Genomic DNA, 17461 nt, shown 5'->3' with positions numbered 1-17461 from the left:
GCTCATTAGATTACGACCGCACCACAGCATATATAATTTAAAAATTTCTAGTCTTACTATCACGCTTTTCGGTACAATCGGTGATATCAGGTTTGCTCAGTTTGTTCTAAAGAACCCGTTTTATTTCCTTCTTTACATTGTGTTTTGTCATCATAAATATCATCCGCATTAGTATCTTCATTTAACTTCTTTGTAATACTATTACTATCAACATCAAGCAAGGGATTCTATAGAAAAATTTTTAAAGCATTTATTAGAGAGTTTGAAGTCGAAAAATCTCACTTAAGTTAGACCATAAGGTATATCCAAAATTAATTACTCGACTTACTCCGATTGCGTCATCGTAACAAGATGCATGATAAGCCTAAGTAAAAATATATATATATAGCATTATATTATAGTTGGTCATGTATATTACGAAGGACTAAATAGATCCACTACTTAATCATACCTTTCCATCAACCAGTTTCGCATTTCTAAAATGCCACTCCTCGTCGTTCTCTTCCCAGAATTTGTCAGTAAATGCTTCGTGACAAAGAGCACAAACCTATCGTAAAATACAGTCAGTAAAAAATGAAGCGATATTACCTTCGTTTTACTATATCGAATACTATCACATCTAACACTGATCTACATACAAACCTGATCCTCACTGTTCGGTATTAAATTACACTGAAGTGATTCTAAAATCTTTTCATCGCTTGATTCATTCATTTTTGCATCTTCAAAAAGTTTACTAAATGCTACGTTAAAAATCCAATTTCGATTGCGCAAAGCGGCAGATTCTTAGTAATAAATACCAATTTTAAGAAATATCAGTTAAAATATGAAATTTCATCATCATACCTCCCTTATCAGGATCGTCTAAATCCTCACATGTAGTCCAATCCTGTGAGTAATTTTACAGCGTTATTACATTCAATAAACAAATTAGATTATGCAAAATTCTCAACGACTCACTTCTAGTAAGAAATACCATGGTCTTGATCGATTTCTTTTAGAATCATTCCTTCGACTATTATATCGAAAGTGCCAATCTAAATGATTGCTATAATCACTCCTAGCACCATCGCTACTAAATCTATCTCCACACATAGAACACTGCTTTTTCTTATATAATTTTTCTATTACGCCTACGTAATTTCTAATTAAACAAAAAAGGAACATTTAAGATATAAAAGAAATAATTAACTTAAACCAATATCACAACTGTTAATACTCATCACTTTTTTAAATCTTCTTCCTTTAAAGATAACTGAGGAATAACGTTAGATATAGGGCTTGGACTTTCGCCACTTGGTAATATTCCATTTTTTATTAAATTTTGCAGAAGGCTCTGGATATCTTGGGCTTCATCCTTGTCTATATCGATGAAAATATTTTGGTAGATTTGACGTAAAAACAGCTTTCGTATTATATTTATCGTATTCTACTATTGATACATCTAGCCACACTAAAATCAATAACACGCCAAGTCCTATAATAAATGTATAATCAATTATACTATTATCTTTCAAGAAAGAAAATAATACCTTTATTGATAGTTCCTACTTTCGATTGTTGAGTTGATGTATTATGAGCTAATTTCTTTTGTTGATTTTTATTGCGCTTTAGGGATTCGGTTGGCTTTACAACCTTGGGTATTTCCGTTGATACTAATTTGCAAATAGTGAAGTACAGGATGTTAATTACAGTTTTAACTATCAGTTTCATCTTAAAACTACCTGTAGCACGATGCCTGCCACGTTTTTCTCTACTGTGAGGATCAATCCTAGGGTCTTCCTCTTTACGTTTACGAGGAGCCTTGTAGGGGCGTGGAGGACCAGAGTTAAAGCGAGGTCTTTGCTCAGGCCAGTCCATAACTGGACGGGGTGGACGAAATATCTCAGGATGTTGAGGACCCGGTGGTCTCCAATCATCAATCAATCCTCGTGGCCGTCCCATAAATTCGTGAGGAGGTCCGTAGACATCTCGAGGGTGTCTATGCCCATCTTCCGCATCATACATGGGACGATCCATTCGAAAATCATTGTAAGGTCTAGGTCTAAATTCCGACCGAGGAGCAGGATGGCGGTACTAGATTTAAATAGTTATATAAGGGTTCAATAAGGCTAGTAACCATCTCTTCTCAAAATTCAGTAGTTCTAAAGCGCTTTATTTTTAATTAACTCATTCAGTGCGAGAAAAAATATATACCGAAAAGATATACTCTCTCTAAAGGTGACATTGGAGAAAGAATTGCACCTTGAGATTGTCACGATTACTTATTCTGATCCATGTAGGAAAATACAACAATGCATTGTACTGTATATTCTCATCTAAGATTAGAATTAATACTCCGAAAGAGGATCTAAGTTAAACAACATTAAACTAAACTAACACCGACTGGTAGAGTATAAATAATAAAGCTATTTATGGATTATATATATATTGTATACGCAACGTACTATTTTTAAGATTTTAAGTAACTCCAAGTTCAGGTTTTACTTTAAGAACTACAGAAACTACAGGAATTACAAAGTATAAGCTACTATAGGAGTAATATCGATAATAGGATATACAAATGACTCCTACTCTCATACACTATTACTCTTATCTGCATAATACATAGCGAGTTAGCATTTGCTACAAAGAAAATAATAGTTCTATTGAATTACATTCTGAGTTGAATACCCTTAAAATATTATCCAAAATTTTTTTCTAATCTGATATACAATCTTTTTAACACCATGTATAAAAAAATCAGCTAAGTACTGTAACGGGAGGTACAAGATATATAACTATATATGTAATAATAACCATATAAAATTTCAAGTGTCAAATACATGCAATAAACAAGTAGTAACAGTAATAAACGTATAGGGAAATAGATTGAAGGTAAAGCAAACGCTAATTACCTCTATAAATCGCGGATTAACGTGAATATTTTTAGGTGGAGAAGGCGATTTGCGATCAGGTTCACGCATTTTATTGTCTAAAGCTTTTAATTTCTTAGGTGGGAATACGCCTTCCCAAGTATTTCTTAATTTGCATAAGCTATGCTTAACTTTATCATTAGCCTATACACATATGTAATAAAATGCAATGATTAGGTGTTACTGAAAGTTTCTGTTATAGAATCCTCGACAATGAAGTACTCATTGACTAAAATGAAATTAAATCAATGATTATCACCATAGTACCTGGTTGAAGACATGGAAAAAATTGGATACTAAATTTTGAGTGAAAAGTTCGCGATACTGTCCACCAATATTTTTTACAATAGAATCGATCAAATAAAGTACAGGAAGTTTCATCTCGATGTTGACCTAAAAAGCGGTTATAAACCAAAGATGATGTTTAAGTTATTGCAAATAGATTAGTTTACCAATTGGAAGAGATGAGTCATTTTATGGTAGCAAAATGCTGTACCTATTCCATTTTTAAACTAGATTCACATTCTCCAACGCTACTTGATCAAAACTTTACTACTACATTTCGACTTGTCAATACAGCATTGACTACTATAAACAATATTGCCGATCATTGTAAAAAGAAACTTGTGCATCAGAGTATGACTTAGGTATCGTTAGCCGCTGTGATATCCTAGCCTATCTTGTATTTTGTGTAAGTTATACGGTCAAAACCTGAAATTGGCCAACCCTAATGCCCTTAGACCAACGCGCTATTCAATCCTATTCCTGTACAGTATTGTTTACTTGTATGGTCACAATAGCCCTTGTGGCAGTAGAGAATGGTTTCCGACTTATGGAAGAGTGTGGCCTTAATTTGACTCTGAAGTAAAAATGGACGCCATGACTAACAATAGTATACGAGTGGCAGCTATGAATATACGCATAACCGTATGCTACGATCATGTCACTTTTTCCGATTAACATGGCATAGAGTGCATACATATGTCATGGAACAACCAAGACTTTATAATCTAGGAAGATCTGCCTCGTTATGGACTATCAGAAAATAAGCGGATCATGCCCATTTCATTTCACTTTTGATCCTCCAATTGTGAGATTTAAAAGTACCATCGTAGTGCATATTATTATTATATTACTGTCTTCATTTTAATAAGACTGGTAGAGCAGTCGATTGGAATTTTGCCTTCTATTTCTACTAATGGCGCAACTTCGCCTTTCGCATAATAACATGTGTATTCAAGTAGTTTACTATACACTACAGGTTTAGTACTGTAGTCAGTGTACAGTACTATACAGTACAGTATGCGTTTGAACGCACACTGCACACTGGCCGCAATCCAACTTGTAGGGATAGGTTTAAAATGGCGGGTAAAAAGTGAAGCCTTGTTTAAGCGTCTTGATAGCAGTGAATCATTGCTGTTCAATAACTGTAAGGAAGAATTGAATATTCATCAAAATTAACACTGCCTAGGTCATGGTGGACAGTGGCAAGAGCTACTATTCTGCCAACTTGTGCGTGTGTATTCCTTGATAGTACCATTGGGTAAGAGATGGGGAATATCAACAAGGACTTCTCCAATGAGAACAAGGGCTAAGTAATTATATGAATTGAATTAATTAAAATCACATTGAAGTAGTGTTGAGCAGGTGACAAAAATGATGGTGTTAGCCCTACAGTGACAGCATAAAGCGTCTTTGGCTGCAGTATCAACAGTTAGACTAGAGTTTACGGCACAGCTTGGTACAACAGTAAAATATCATTTTCTACAGTACAATATTGTATGAAGCATTTGTATCATGAATTCGTTGCCATTTTTTCTCATAGACAAATGGCAATAACGCGTCGATAGACATTTCGGAAATGAATTCAAAAATGTATATGACTACTAGGATATTAAAAATGGATAAAAGAACAATCCATTCAGATAATATGGAGGTATAATTAAGCGATGGGTTGGTTTGTGTAAAGAAAAATGCTACTGTTGTAAGCGCACGTAGTCCCAAATAGCTCAAAAGACTCCTATTGCAAGGAAAGCCGATGGACGTCGTTTTAGTTCCATGTAGGCCATCGTCATCTGGGTCAAAATGTAACTTGAGTCTAGTGAACAAGGCTAATGTAATCCAAGATACATATATTGAGTAGGTAGTCTCTCTATGTATCGTAAGAAAAGCTTGGATAGATGACCTTAGGCCTTCTATATGTAGTAATATCAATCAACCATTCTTGCATGCATACTATCCATTTCATTGAAAATTTCAACAAGAAGCCGACGTTACTTTCAAACTCAACGTACGCATAATACTAATACAGTAACCTATACAATAGAGATGAGTACAGTATTTTCGCTTAACTGCAGTATCCTCTAGCATATCAAGGAAGAGCAACTAGCGTCTATACAATCCTACAACTTACTTCTCGCAATCTTCCTTCCAAAATTCGTACAATATGAGTAGCAAATTCCTTATTTTCATCCGCCAAGATCGTTAACACATTAATCACGGGTTTGGAATTATTCGTTAACTCAGTTAACGTCGACATATAAGAATTACAAATATCTCGTTGCCTTTCCGATTCGTCCATTTCTTGTTGGCTGTCGATTGGTCCAAAATATCAAAATAGATTGCATCTACTTCATCATTAAGCTATCAATCTAGAGCAATACGTTCAACGTAACTAAAATTGAAATAGGTCATGGTAGGATAACCTAAAACGATCTATCCGCTCAAAATGAAGTTGTACCGCTCCGATTTAATCAATTTAATCCCAAACAAATTGCCTTGGCTTCTCCTCTTGTTTCTGCCTAAAATTCAAACTCAGCTTGATGAATGCGTTGACAGTACAGTACAGTTACAGTACAGTACTGTACAGATAGACTGTAGCCTGGAGACCCTAACGGTCTCTACAGTACAGTACTGTACTGTAGTCTAGCAGTACTTGTACTGTACTGTATTCAGCTGAGTCACGACGAATACGCTACAGTACAGTACCAACGCTCACCGTGCAAAGCTCACTGTACGTACTGTACTGTACTGTATTTGCTTTTGTACTGGATTAGTGGATTAAGTGTACTGCCCGCGATCGATGACATCTGTCTGTCTATCTGTCGAAATCGGAAAATCTCATAATATCCAGTTATCGAGTCGGCAGCGAGAAAACAGAATACCTGTATATTAAATAAATTATATATATTATTATTAATTAATTAAGCATGGTGAAAGTTGCCGTCAGGGCAAATCTTGAGAGTTTGAGAGATTCCCATGGACATTCCTTGCTTAAGACTGACTACAACTTTGTACACTAGGCCCGACCAGAATGGACAATGCTAAAAAAAGCCATGCTTAGCCAATTCCGTATCATGCGATATCGCATAATACTGGACGGAAGCATGTAGAAGAATACCTAGGTTTTCCTCCGGTGACCCATGCAAATATCGTTATACAAGATTACATAATATACCCAACGTTTTACTAGGAATAACGTCTGATATTGAACTAGAATTAACAATCTAATTCAATCCAATTTGGCACTGTACTGTAGCAATTTTAATACCGTCTACGTTACGTTATAATATAGCTTAATCTGTCAGTACAAAGTCGTTTACAGTACTTCAATCTACCCAAGATAGTGCACTTATATATTGTACTACAGTAGAATCCAAAGTAATGTATATCCATGCGGAATTTTAGCCGCGGCCACCTTATTCCCTGGTCTTCCTTTACTACGTGTACGGTTAGTTAGTGAATAGCGACGATGCATACAGTACAGGGTCATCTCTTTTTCTTCAGTCTCTTATTATTATCTCTTAACTACTGTTTACTTGAATACTATATAACATGAACGTTAAGGCAAAGCCAGTCAACAATTAGCACGTAGGCCCACCCCTACGTCTTGGACGCGTACTCCCATGACCACATTTCTATGTACAGTACTTCGCCAATCAATTATAATGATTAATCAACTTTCCTGAACAAACCAGTGCAATTTTCAATTTGCTCCATCTAATAATAAATACTACAATCATATCAGATTAAGGTTTCATAGCTAAACAAATTATTCAATTTTACAAGGCAAGTACACATTTTTTATTTAAAAAAATTGGGGGCCCTCCTAGATACAAAGGCAGCAAGACTGCATACCAACTATCTCAATAAAGGCAATTATTGCTTGTATCATCAACCGCAATAGCTACTTTTTACAAACTGCACCAGATAAAGGCCTATTAATACATAATTCCAACGCATACGCAAGCATCTACGTGCACGCGTGATAGTAAAGACAAGGGTATAGAAACATACGTATGAACAATATTTGTTGATTACAACAACTGCAGTTGACGTTATAGCACCATGAATGTAGTGAACTATAGTCGTTAATTAATCAGGTCTAAAATCCACAACGGCAATGACATCATAAATTACAAATGATACAAAGCTTCATAAGAACTACCAAGAAATAAATCATTACCGACAGCGATCCCATATATGACCAACCTGAAATAGAAAATAATCATTTGACGGGTTATCACTTGGCTAAAACTTGATTAAGCAGTTATGCTATACTAAATAGGCATATTCATGCTACAACACAACACTTAATTGCTTTACTCTCTGACTACTACCAAGCAGTAAGTATTTATACTCCTTTAATTTACAAAATTGCTACTATAATACCTAGCATTGAAAATCGAAAAGTGGTTCGAATTGAGATCGCAGTAAATTTAAATAAGATGTTACGATTTTATAATAAAAATGATCTAATAAGTTACAACCTCGTTGAAATTAGTTAATTGTTCGGAACCAGGCTTATTTTCTACCAAACGCATAACTATGATTATAAACTGTTAAAGAATTATTGCTGATTTTTGTCCAATTTAAAAATTAAACTTCGTTACAGCTTTTCCGCTTTTGTTAATAGTAAGTTAATGACATTTCCTGTTATCTAATAAAAATAATATCGAGTACTTATTTTATCCTAAGGGTTAGTTAAAAACCCAAACGTAATAAAAAGATATTGTTTTCTCCCACTTTTTTGGTCATCTCTAGGCTCTCGACGCACATTATGACTAGGTGATCGTCCGCGTTCATAGCTATCTTTTTCTTTCTGTAAAGAAATATTAAGCGTACATAAGGCTAGCTCATATTTTGAGTAATAATACCTTAAATCTCAATTATAACCTACCCTTTTAGAGCTACTGTTACTAGCCGGCGAGCTTGACCGTGACCCTCTTATGTTGGCTTTAGCTGTATCAGTTTTATGGCTACTTTTTACGCCTTTACTTTTTTCCTTCAAATTAAAAAATCGATAACGTATTAACTTGACACTTGATCAGTACGGAAATACCCTACATTACGATTTGTGTAATTAGCAAGCAAAAACATAACTACTGTACAAGTCATGCGTACTTTGTGCACTTTTGTGGTTTCGACATTACTTCTGAGGCTTTTCGATGACGTACTCGGTGTACCAGATACTATTATTACAAACGTAGATTGATAAAATATCTGAACAATATTTGGTATTAAATAAGCTCTTGATGAGAATTCTATCGATTTTAGTATCACACCTTTATCTGTAGCTTCTTCATCACGGTGCCTCTTGGATTCTTTCTGAATGACAATCTCCGTATCCGGTGGTCGTTCCTACAAAATTAATTCATGCAGATTACGTGTTACCCTTTATCCAAGTTTTTTAGTGTATAGTCAGAGTCATACAGCGCACCATCAATAAAAACAATATAACACCGCTACTACGCATTGCATAAAATAAAACAGACCCGTTTCCTTTCCACTCTGCTCTTATCTTTTTCCTTTTCTTTTCCTTTCTCGTGCTATATAAAGACAATAACCATTAAGCCAATCGATTCAATCGAAAAGTGGTTAAACGCTTTCGATTTTGCACTTAACACACGACAGTACACCTTTTCTCTTTTAATAACTTCCACAGGACTAGGCTCTTCTTGTACTTTACGTCTCTTACTTACTTCTGCATAGGATAGATTGTAAAGCAATAAACGCCATTAACACTATATTCGATTTTATTTTCAAATAAAAAATTTTGTAGTCCAATGCTACATATTGCTCTTTCACCTTCTGTTAATGGCGAAGATTGTTTAGACTTTCGACCATCAGATTGTTTAACATGCTCCTTTGATTTTTTGCTATCTTGCGATGATGTACTATTATTAAAATTTTTAACATATAAGAAACAACAGTCCAATATTTATTTATCTAAATAAAATATGTTTGACATATCACCTTGATGAATTTTTTGAGACAGAGGCCTCTTTCTTATTGCTTGCTAAGTCGGGATTAGTCGCTTCTTTCTTTAACTTCTTAGATCCCGTCGCAACAGCTTTGACTAACGTTTGATCGTTGTTGCTAGTAGAATTGACATTCGAATCCGCACTAGTAGGATGCTCCGATGGCTTATTAGACGCCTTAGGTTTCGCTATCTCAATGCTGCTGCTACTTGATGAAGCTGACTTACCTATACCAATGAAGTGCATAAACGTTACACTAAAACAACCACTGTGACGGTTAATATACAATATTTCTCCATACATTTCATGACGTTTAGACAAATCAGTAGATTTACTAAACGTATATAAAAAAACATGAAACTTACTACTTTGGGACTTTACAGTCACCTCCTAAATTCAAACGAGATAATACCCAATTTAATTAAGTCTAACCCAGTTTAAGCGGCATTTCAATATGAATAAAAGCTAACCTTGACATAGAATTTTTCCTCCGGAATCAATTGTGACACCTTACTTAAAAATCTTCCAGCATAACTAATAGTAAATACCCAGATAAATACTGTCATTAAGTAAGTTTTGTTTTAGTAAGCGTATTAATAATACATTATCGGCTTCATGACTATGTTATTAGTAATTTAAGTATCATATTTAACCCAGTAGCGAGAGCGTATAGATCGGGCCTCTTATCTTTCTCATCCTTCTGAAGCTTGTCTAGCCGAGTTTTCAATGCTTTACCAAGATTATCGATAACAGGAAAGTACTGCACAATCTATGAAATTTCAATATTTGTTTAAATTAGTTCACTATATCGGTTGATAGCTACACTATTAACCAAGATAATACCTTTGTCATAATTATTAGAGCATTTCTTATTTGAATATACTCTTCCGAAACTAAACATGACGCAAATGCCTATAAGAAAATGTCGTAGAATAAAGTCATGTCAATATAAAGCTCATAACAAAGTCTGAATAACTATTGCACTCGCTACAGTATATAGCTGAAGTTTAAATAGACATACCCGAGTGAGTTTGTAATGCCATTTGCGACAGACACGTCGATAGTCTTCGAATTCTAGCTGATTCGATTTATTTGTATCCGATTGACTAGTTTCATTTTTACGAATAATTGTAGCAAATCCAGGGTAATTACTGCATTCCTAACATCACATAAAAAAAAATGGATAACAGGGATTTTAGGGTAAAGAATCCTTAGTCCAAATTAAACCGCTTTGTACATACCTTATCATATTTTTCTTTACTTCGATGCCATTTATCAATCGTTTCTAGCATACAACACAGAAAGCGGCCTGCCATAGACAAATAAATATAATTTGTAAACTGTTAATATCATATAAATATATAACACAACGAAAATAAGCAAAATCATCAGTTAACGGAACGTCAATACCATAATGATGCGCTTCATTTTCTGTTAAGCATGATACGATATAAGAGATATCTGAAAATAGCTATACGGATATACAGTAGTTGTTAGTTTAGTGATCCACTGTTGCTTACGTAAACGATACATTCCATGTAAGTGATCAATATCTTACTTTATCAAATAACAGTAGCGTAGAAAAATTCGGAGATTTAAGACTGTGGACGAGAAAAATAAATTTTGCACAATAAACAGCATCAGCTTCAGAAAAGCATCCACGTGGGAATATGCATGTTTGTAGGAAGCAAAGAACGCGCAAATCTTTCTTTGATGTTCCTTAAAATTAATTAAATATTCCAAATTGTACTTGCATATCAGTCAAAGGCTACTATATTCTAAATTAAACTAATAAATTCAATTGATAATCAATATCTATATAATCTTACTCAACGGAAACCACGTATCCTTTTCACGGCTTAGACGCACTTTTACACGTTCGGTGTGCTCTTTTTGCTTCTTTTCTTCTGTTCTGAGCTTCTCCATTAAATTCGTCAGTCTTTCTTTTTCTTTCTTTCGTTTACTAGGAGCAATCTTTGAAGAATAAATATCTATAAGTTAATGATGTCCAAAATTCTGACCACAAGTTGATTATTTCGCTTTGCATTTAGCCAAGTATTAATGATATTAAACACTCACATTTTCCACATCGATCGAATTAATAGCCAGAGTGAGTTTATTAATCTCTGATTCATAACGCGCAGTAGGTGTATATATGTCATACATAGACAATGACCAGAAGGTAACATATAGCTGAATGCTAATTAATCAGCAGAATACGGTAACATTAAATTAAAATTTTAGATCAACAATATTCGTTACAAATCGCATCAATTTTACAGAAGAAAGCCAACCTAATGTCATTCCAAGTTGATGCAGGCAACATACTATTAGCACTTTCGATTAGTTCTCCCATGTAAGACTCACTTGCTTTTATATACTATTTATATAACATACATATATAAATAAATTGGGTTGTTATTCAACACAATTACCGGCAGATAGTCTTCCCATTAATGATAATAAAGGATTTAAAATTCTAAGATACCAACCGCTTCAACGTTCCGCTCTTTGTCATTGCCCTTTTCATTGAGCTTTTCGTACTTCAACTAAATGAAAATGTAACAAAGACATCAAAATGAGCTATAACATATCGGGTACACACGCTGTTCATGCATAAGATTATTTAAAATCATAAATCTAAGAACTCTAAATGGTTACATTATGTTTCCACAATGAAGAATAGATTTAAACTAGACCTGAATGGCGTAATGAAACATAGGCCGAGAGAAGAAAAACGCTATATCCGGTTTCATACAATATTCTCGTTGCAGTATATTAATTGGTGGAAGGTGTTTTCGATAATCTTCAATATGAAGTTGATTAGCCAGAAACCATCCAAATTGAATTAATGCATCCTGGCACTAAGATTATAAAAACTCAAATCACTCACGAGTTCAAAGCTTAATATACACCTAATTAGGAATCGTAAACTAAATATTCATTCAAGCTACTTACCTGATCATATAACTTCCCAATAAGCTTGATGTGAATATCATTACTACTATCGAATATAATTTTCTCTCTTTGCTGTCCCAACAGCAAGCAAAGTGGTACAGCTAAATTTTCAGTAAGAAGTGCATCGCGAAGACGCTGGGATGATTTCTTGACGTTTCGAATATTGGTAAAGAAGCTACCTTCCGCAACTAAAGTATCACCCCCGAATTGAGCCTCTAATTGATCTTGCGTTATTTCTACGGATATTTCTATACCCGACATTTTCGTAATCATTTCTTGCAATACTGGTAAATCATAACTAATTGATAGCCAAATATAATCGTTACTGCATAAACTTAGCGAATCTGAATATTAGACACTAGTTTAGATATACGTGTAATATTACCTTTTTTCATTTTTCAACTGATTGGTAATGTATTGTAATAATCCAGTAACTTCAGGAGTATACTTTTTGAATGCCAACCCACAAAAAGTAGCTAAACTTTGCAACCACTCTGATGTAGTAGACTCTTCGTGCTTTGATCGCTGTTTACTAGCGCTAGACAGAGCCTCAATTATGCAGTCTTTTAACTTAAAGTTAAGAACTAAATTTCTCGTAATTTGTTGTAAAAAGTAGCAATTTCATCATATTAAGAAAGTAATTTTGTAATAATACTATCAGTATTCGCTAAATCAATAAGTTTTTGGATACGAGCTAACACATCATATGCAAGTGATGTCAGATATTTCAGTGAGTCAATTACTGGCCCAATAAAATTGTCAAACTTCTGAACTTGGGAAAGCAACTTCAGTGGATAACAGAATTCGAAAAGAAAACAATATGTACATTTACCAAAATGATAAAATTGCAAGAAAATTTCTAAATATTCATAAAATCCTTCGATCAAAAACATACGTAATCGAATAAAATTCCTGGATTACTATGACTTAGTTTTCCGAGTTGCCTGCCGGATGGTTTAACATTTTCTTTGGTTATTCGCTTCATAATATAACGTGCACTATCCAACGTTTTTGTTTTAGCTTTAAGCAAATCTTTATGATTATTATAGCTTATGGCCTTCCAATGATAATAAAGGTGGTACCTTGAAGTAAAATTTCAGATTACAAATCAAGAACAATTAATGACAGGAAAACATACCAAATGATCACAATGGCTAACATACTACCTAGTGGTATACGGATAAATCTTGATCATATCCCATAACTCTTCACCCAAGCTGGCATTGCACTCGGTTAAAGACAAAGATGGAATTAAACAATCATTGAGCAGGTCTAGCATCATACCCCACAGAGCATCCTAAATTATGAACAGGATTTGTTAAAAAGATCACCTAAATGTGTTGAATCCTAATCTCAACAGAAAATATTCACATTTGAATCAGTAAATTTTAAAATGAGCAATAAAGTTTCTAACCTTCTGATTGTTCGATGACGCAAACTGTGCAAGTAAGGCAAAAATTAGTACTAGCAAAGGCGAATAAAGAATTTTAGTTAAGTGTTAACATTTACCTCCAGTAAATAGCCTTTGCCAATTCGAATTAGTTTGATAATTAATATCTGGTCGACATAGATATAAGGCCCTAGGTGACAGCATATAGGAAGGACATCATTCATTAAGTCAGTAAAACTGTCACATCGAGCTGGGCCACCATTCTTCTTTATTTGTGAATAAAGCTGACTGTTAGCAGCCTTTGGCGCAAACCTAAATATTGTAAAATGCTATTTATTTATCTGCAATGCATTTCAGAGTTATTATTAATAGCAATCGACGTCATTTACTTCTTGTAAATAGGGTCTATAGTGGTATGTAAAATTTTGCATAGTGCAACCGCAATTAACTGATGTGATGCTACAGAGTACATAGGCAGCTGATTAAAGATAAACCGAGAATGCGACCAATCATATAGCGACAGCAAGGCAAAACAAAGTCCAATCTTCTGATTTTTTAAAGTCTCCTAATTAAATATATATTGTAAGTGTAAAAGAATCAATATACTGAAGGTTGCATTATATTACATTAGATAAAATTGAAAGGTACAGCGCTTGTGTATTCTTCTACATAACTAACTTCGATATCTTTAGTCATCTCGGGTTCAATACTTGTGCCTTTATCCTTTATGATCAAAACATAAAATTAAAATATATACAATCGTATAAACGTAAGAATCATTAAGAATGTTGGAATAAACTATCCTTACACTAGGATTCACAACATTAACTTTCTTTGCGTTACTTCGCGCCTGGACAAGCATTTGTTTATAATCCTTTTCGAATTCGTCATTAGCGGGCGCAAGCTTTATGATAAACAAAGGCAAAGACATAAAATATTTTCTTATCAGTATCGAGAGTACTCAATAAGTAAATCATTCACTTGAATGTTAAACTAACATGTGGATATAGGTCTTCTACAGCAATCAGTCCTTCTTGAATCAAAATTGCAGCTATGAAATAGAGATTCTTAGAAATTGACCCAGAGTCCTTCTATAAATAATAGTAAAAGATAGTAATCAACCCAACTTCTGGAAATTTAACATAACAATTTATTAGTAAATACCTTTAAGCAATTGAACTTAAATCCAAGGGTGCTACATAAAGTAGACGATTCACAGTTATACGATTTAATCAATTGTACAAAAAACTTTGGCTGTTGTGGTCGAAATTCGAAAGCATTCAATATAAAATCAATCACGCGATTGGGATCTAAATCGAATTCCGCTGTGATAAGACGTCAAAAAATTTAACGTTAATTCGCGGGGGATGTCAAATTAATAACATTATGAGATAATCAGATATTGTACCTATCAAAGAATTGATTACTCCTAACACTTTTTGGGCATCGCTAGCTTCATTAATATCCTTATTCAATTCTACGATTAATTTTGCATAGCCTTCACTCTCTTCGCGTAATAAATTAAATTTTTGTTGTTTATAACTAAAAATATGCAAAAGGAGTACAGTATGTTAATCATCACAGTTAGAACAGTAAAGGAGTTAATTAAAGACTCACAATAGTTTCGTCTTGATTTTGACGTATTTTTGAGTAAAAGCTTTACTAGAGGTAATTAAACCTAACGACTCTAATGTTTCAAATTCCAATCTTTGCTTTAATACCGCTTCCCCAATAATATCCTGCAATTAATGGCAAGCAGACTTTAATTAATGTTTAATAATTGTAATTAGAATTTTACGAATTGTTTATTCTCTTTTATTACATCGAATACTAATATCACATTCATAATCAATGACTCCCTATTTATTACGACTGTTTAGGTTACTTACCACACATGAACGTGCAAATATTATGAATTGTTGGCGAGAAGATTGTAGCTCTTCTACGCTATTGGAATCTTTATTACTCTCTTTATTAATTTCCCTATCATCCGTTTCCAGATCTAGTAAATGATCATGTTATATAAGTATATTATAAGTGATTATTGTCAGGTCAGTTAACATACTTATAATAATCCCTACTACAAGTCTGATAGAAGGTTAAATCACTCCTCAGCTATGCTAAAGTAAATTGAAAGGATACGAGCTATCAAAAGCTTAATACCTACCAAGTAAGAACAGCACATCAGCTAACTTGGTTTTCAAATCGGGACGAATTTTCTAGTAAAAACAAGCAATTTCATCAAATAACAAGTCTAGTTGCTAATGTATTTCAATATTCAGCATCATACTAAAATACACACACTTTACTCTACAATTAATTCAAGCTATGAACATCATGCAATCGTCAATACCAAGTAGGCTGTATGCTCGTATATACTGGTATTTTTAAGCTCTTACGTATTACTAGCTTAATCCATCAAAATTTTAGAAATGTATACGTTGGGGTATCATTTATTATGAACCTGTATCTCCTTAAAGTAACTAATAATTGTTTCTTGGTTGATTTTTTGCTGCACGGCCAGGATACAGAGATGATACAGCAGCAATTTCAGGTCTACATAAATGATAGATTTCCATATAAATGTTAACTGGTTAACAGTTAGCACATGTGATAATAGAGCTCAATATCAAAATAAAGGTATTACTATAATCGACTGTAGTGAAACGTATAAAATACACGCTTGAATTTATATGTATAATTGTAAAAGCATATCTTAATAGCGTTTATCACCTTTTCCACCTGGAGAAGTTGCACTCGCGAAATCATCACTTGGTGATTGACACTGGTGGACTTCAGCGAGACTATTTATTAATAAATAATGAGGTAACAACCTTAGTACCATAAAAATTTAGCTATAATATTCTTATTTTTCATTTAGCAATAATAAATATACAAATAAATTAATATTAACATCTCTTCGAGGCCTTTTTTTTGCAAACTTTCCAACTGTTCCAACGGCCATAACCCTGCTGAAGCCATCTTGAAGTTTACGCGTGCGCAAAATGCTTCAAGCGCTACTTACGGTGAAACCTGGTCAGAGACTTCTAACAAGATAAAGACTCTGACCTAGCCATGAGTCCTGTTCTGCGATCACCCTGCTAAATCGTACTAACAGTACAATACAGTACGGTACAGTATACAGAGTACAGTATTGATGTCATCACAGCACAGTTTTCGGTGTTCTGTTCAGTACTTTCGGTTCTATACAACTACTGGTACTGCTATACTCTGATTGATTCTTTATATAGCAAAGTGCCACGAATTGCAATTGTATTAGTTAAATACGTAAAATTGACTATGTACTTCTGCTGGGGCGCGGTGGCCAAGTGGTAAGGCGTCGGTCTCGTAAACCGAAGATCGAGGGTTCGAATCCCTCTCGTGCCTGATTTTGCTTTTTCTTTCTCTTACTGATTCTTTATTATTAAAGTGCAACGTTCAGAAATATATTATCAAATCTGCAATGATATTCCAAATCATAGCGGTACTGTACAAGTTCTTTTAGTTCATGATATTGTTTTGTAAACTTATAGTGCTTTATATATTGTGAATTATGGTTAACTAAAATACCGTGGAGAACAAAACATGTGCTACTTTAAACTATAATTGCTTCTCAGAAACTGTAATGAATATAAACTTAAACCTGTCCTAAACTTATAATTATTCACGGAATTTTCGTCTGATAGACAAACACCGACAGTAAGATAAATGCTTAGGAAGGGAGCTAGCCAATCTACACGACGAGTACTATACATGTCGATAACGAATCTGCAAATATAGGGAAATTAAAAATTTAATTTACAGCAGCCCAAATGAATAATTCCATTGGCTTACCGTAATTTGCAAAATTTTACAGTGATTGTTACTAATAGTAAAATAAATTCAGTCTGACTCGATATAGCCATAAAAAGAACAGAAAAATACTAACATGAAGGCAG

General features: G+C 33.9%; 1 protein-coding gene across 1 annotated transcript; it reads right to left on the bottom strand.

The window, feature by feature from the left end:
* Positions 1-86: 86 nt before the first annotated feature.
* On the bottom strand, positions 87-16505 carry TRIADDRAFT_56575 (uncharacterized protein; the record flags this gene model as incomplete). The annotated part of the gene is made up of 51 exons (XM_002112460.1): positions 87-227; positions 329-364; positions 452-547; positions 643-785; positions 847-889; positions 961-1144; positions 1227-1362; positions 1533-1655; positions 1725-2076; positions 2898-3059; positions 3183-3308; positions 5329-5506; positions 5937-6079; positions 7972-8016; positions 8095-8199; positions 8319-8386; positions 8480-8555; positions 8690-8743; positions 8834-8898; positions 9003-9091; positions 9171-9402; positions 9541-9565; positions 9646-9709; positions 9829-9944; positions 10019-10087; positions 10197-10334; positions 10417-10484; positions 10586-10646; positions 10734-10894; positions 11005-11149; positions 11255-11375; positions 11470-11555; positions 11668-11724; positions 12134-12431; positions 12519-12682; positions 13029-13215; positions 13300-13430; positions 13548-13571; positions 13643-13835; positions 13913-14088; positions 14202-14246; positions 14332-14427; positions 14522-14614; positions 14688-14848; positions 14932-15065; positions 15141-15262; positions 15413-15525; positions 15691-15742; positions 15988-16079; positions 16257-16327; positions 16438-16505. The coding sequence occupies 51 exons, from the start codon at positions 16503-16505 to the stop codon at positions 87-89; spliced, it is 5928 nt and encodes a 1975-aa protein (XP_002112496.1).
* Between the last annotated feature and the right edge of the window lie 956 nt (positions 16506-17461).

This window comes from Trichoplax adhaerens, genomic scaffold (assembly GCF_000150275.1).
Source record: "Trichoplax adhaerens TRIADscaffold_5 genomic scaffold, whole genome shotgun sequence".
Lineage (NCBI taxonomy): Eukaryota > Metazoa > Placozoa > Uniplacotomia > Trichoplacea > Trichoplacidae > Trichoplax > Trichoplax adhaerens.
Note: the sequence above shows the minus strand (reverse complement) of the source record. Positions and strands in the feature narration are given on the sequence as shown.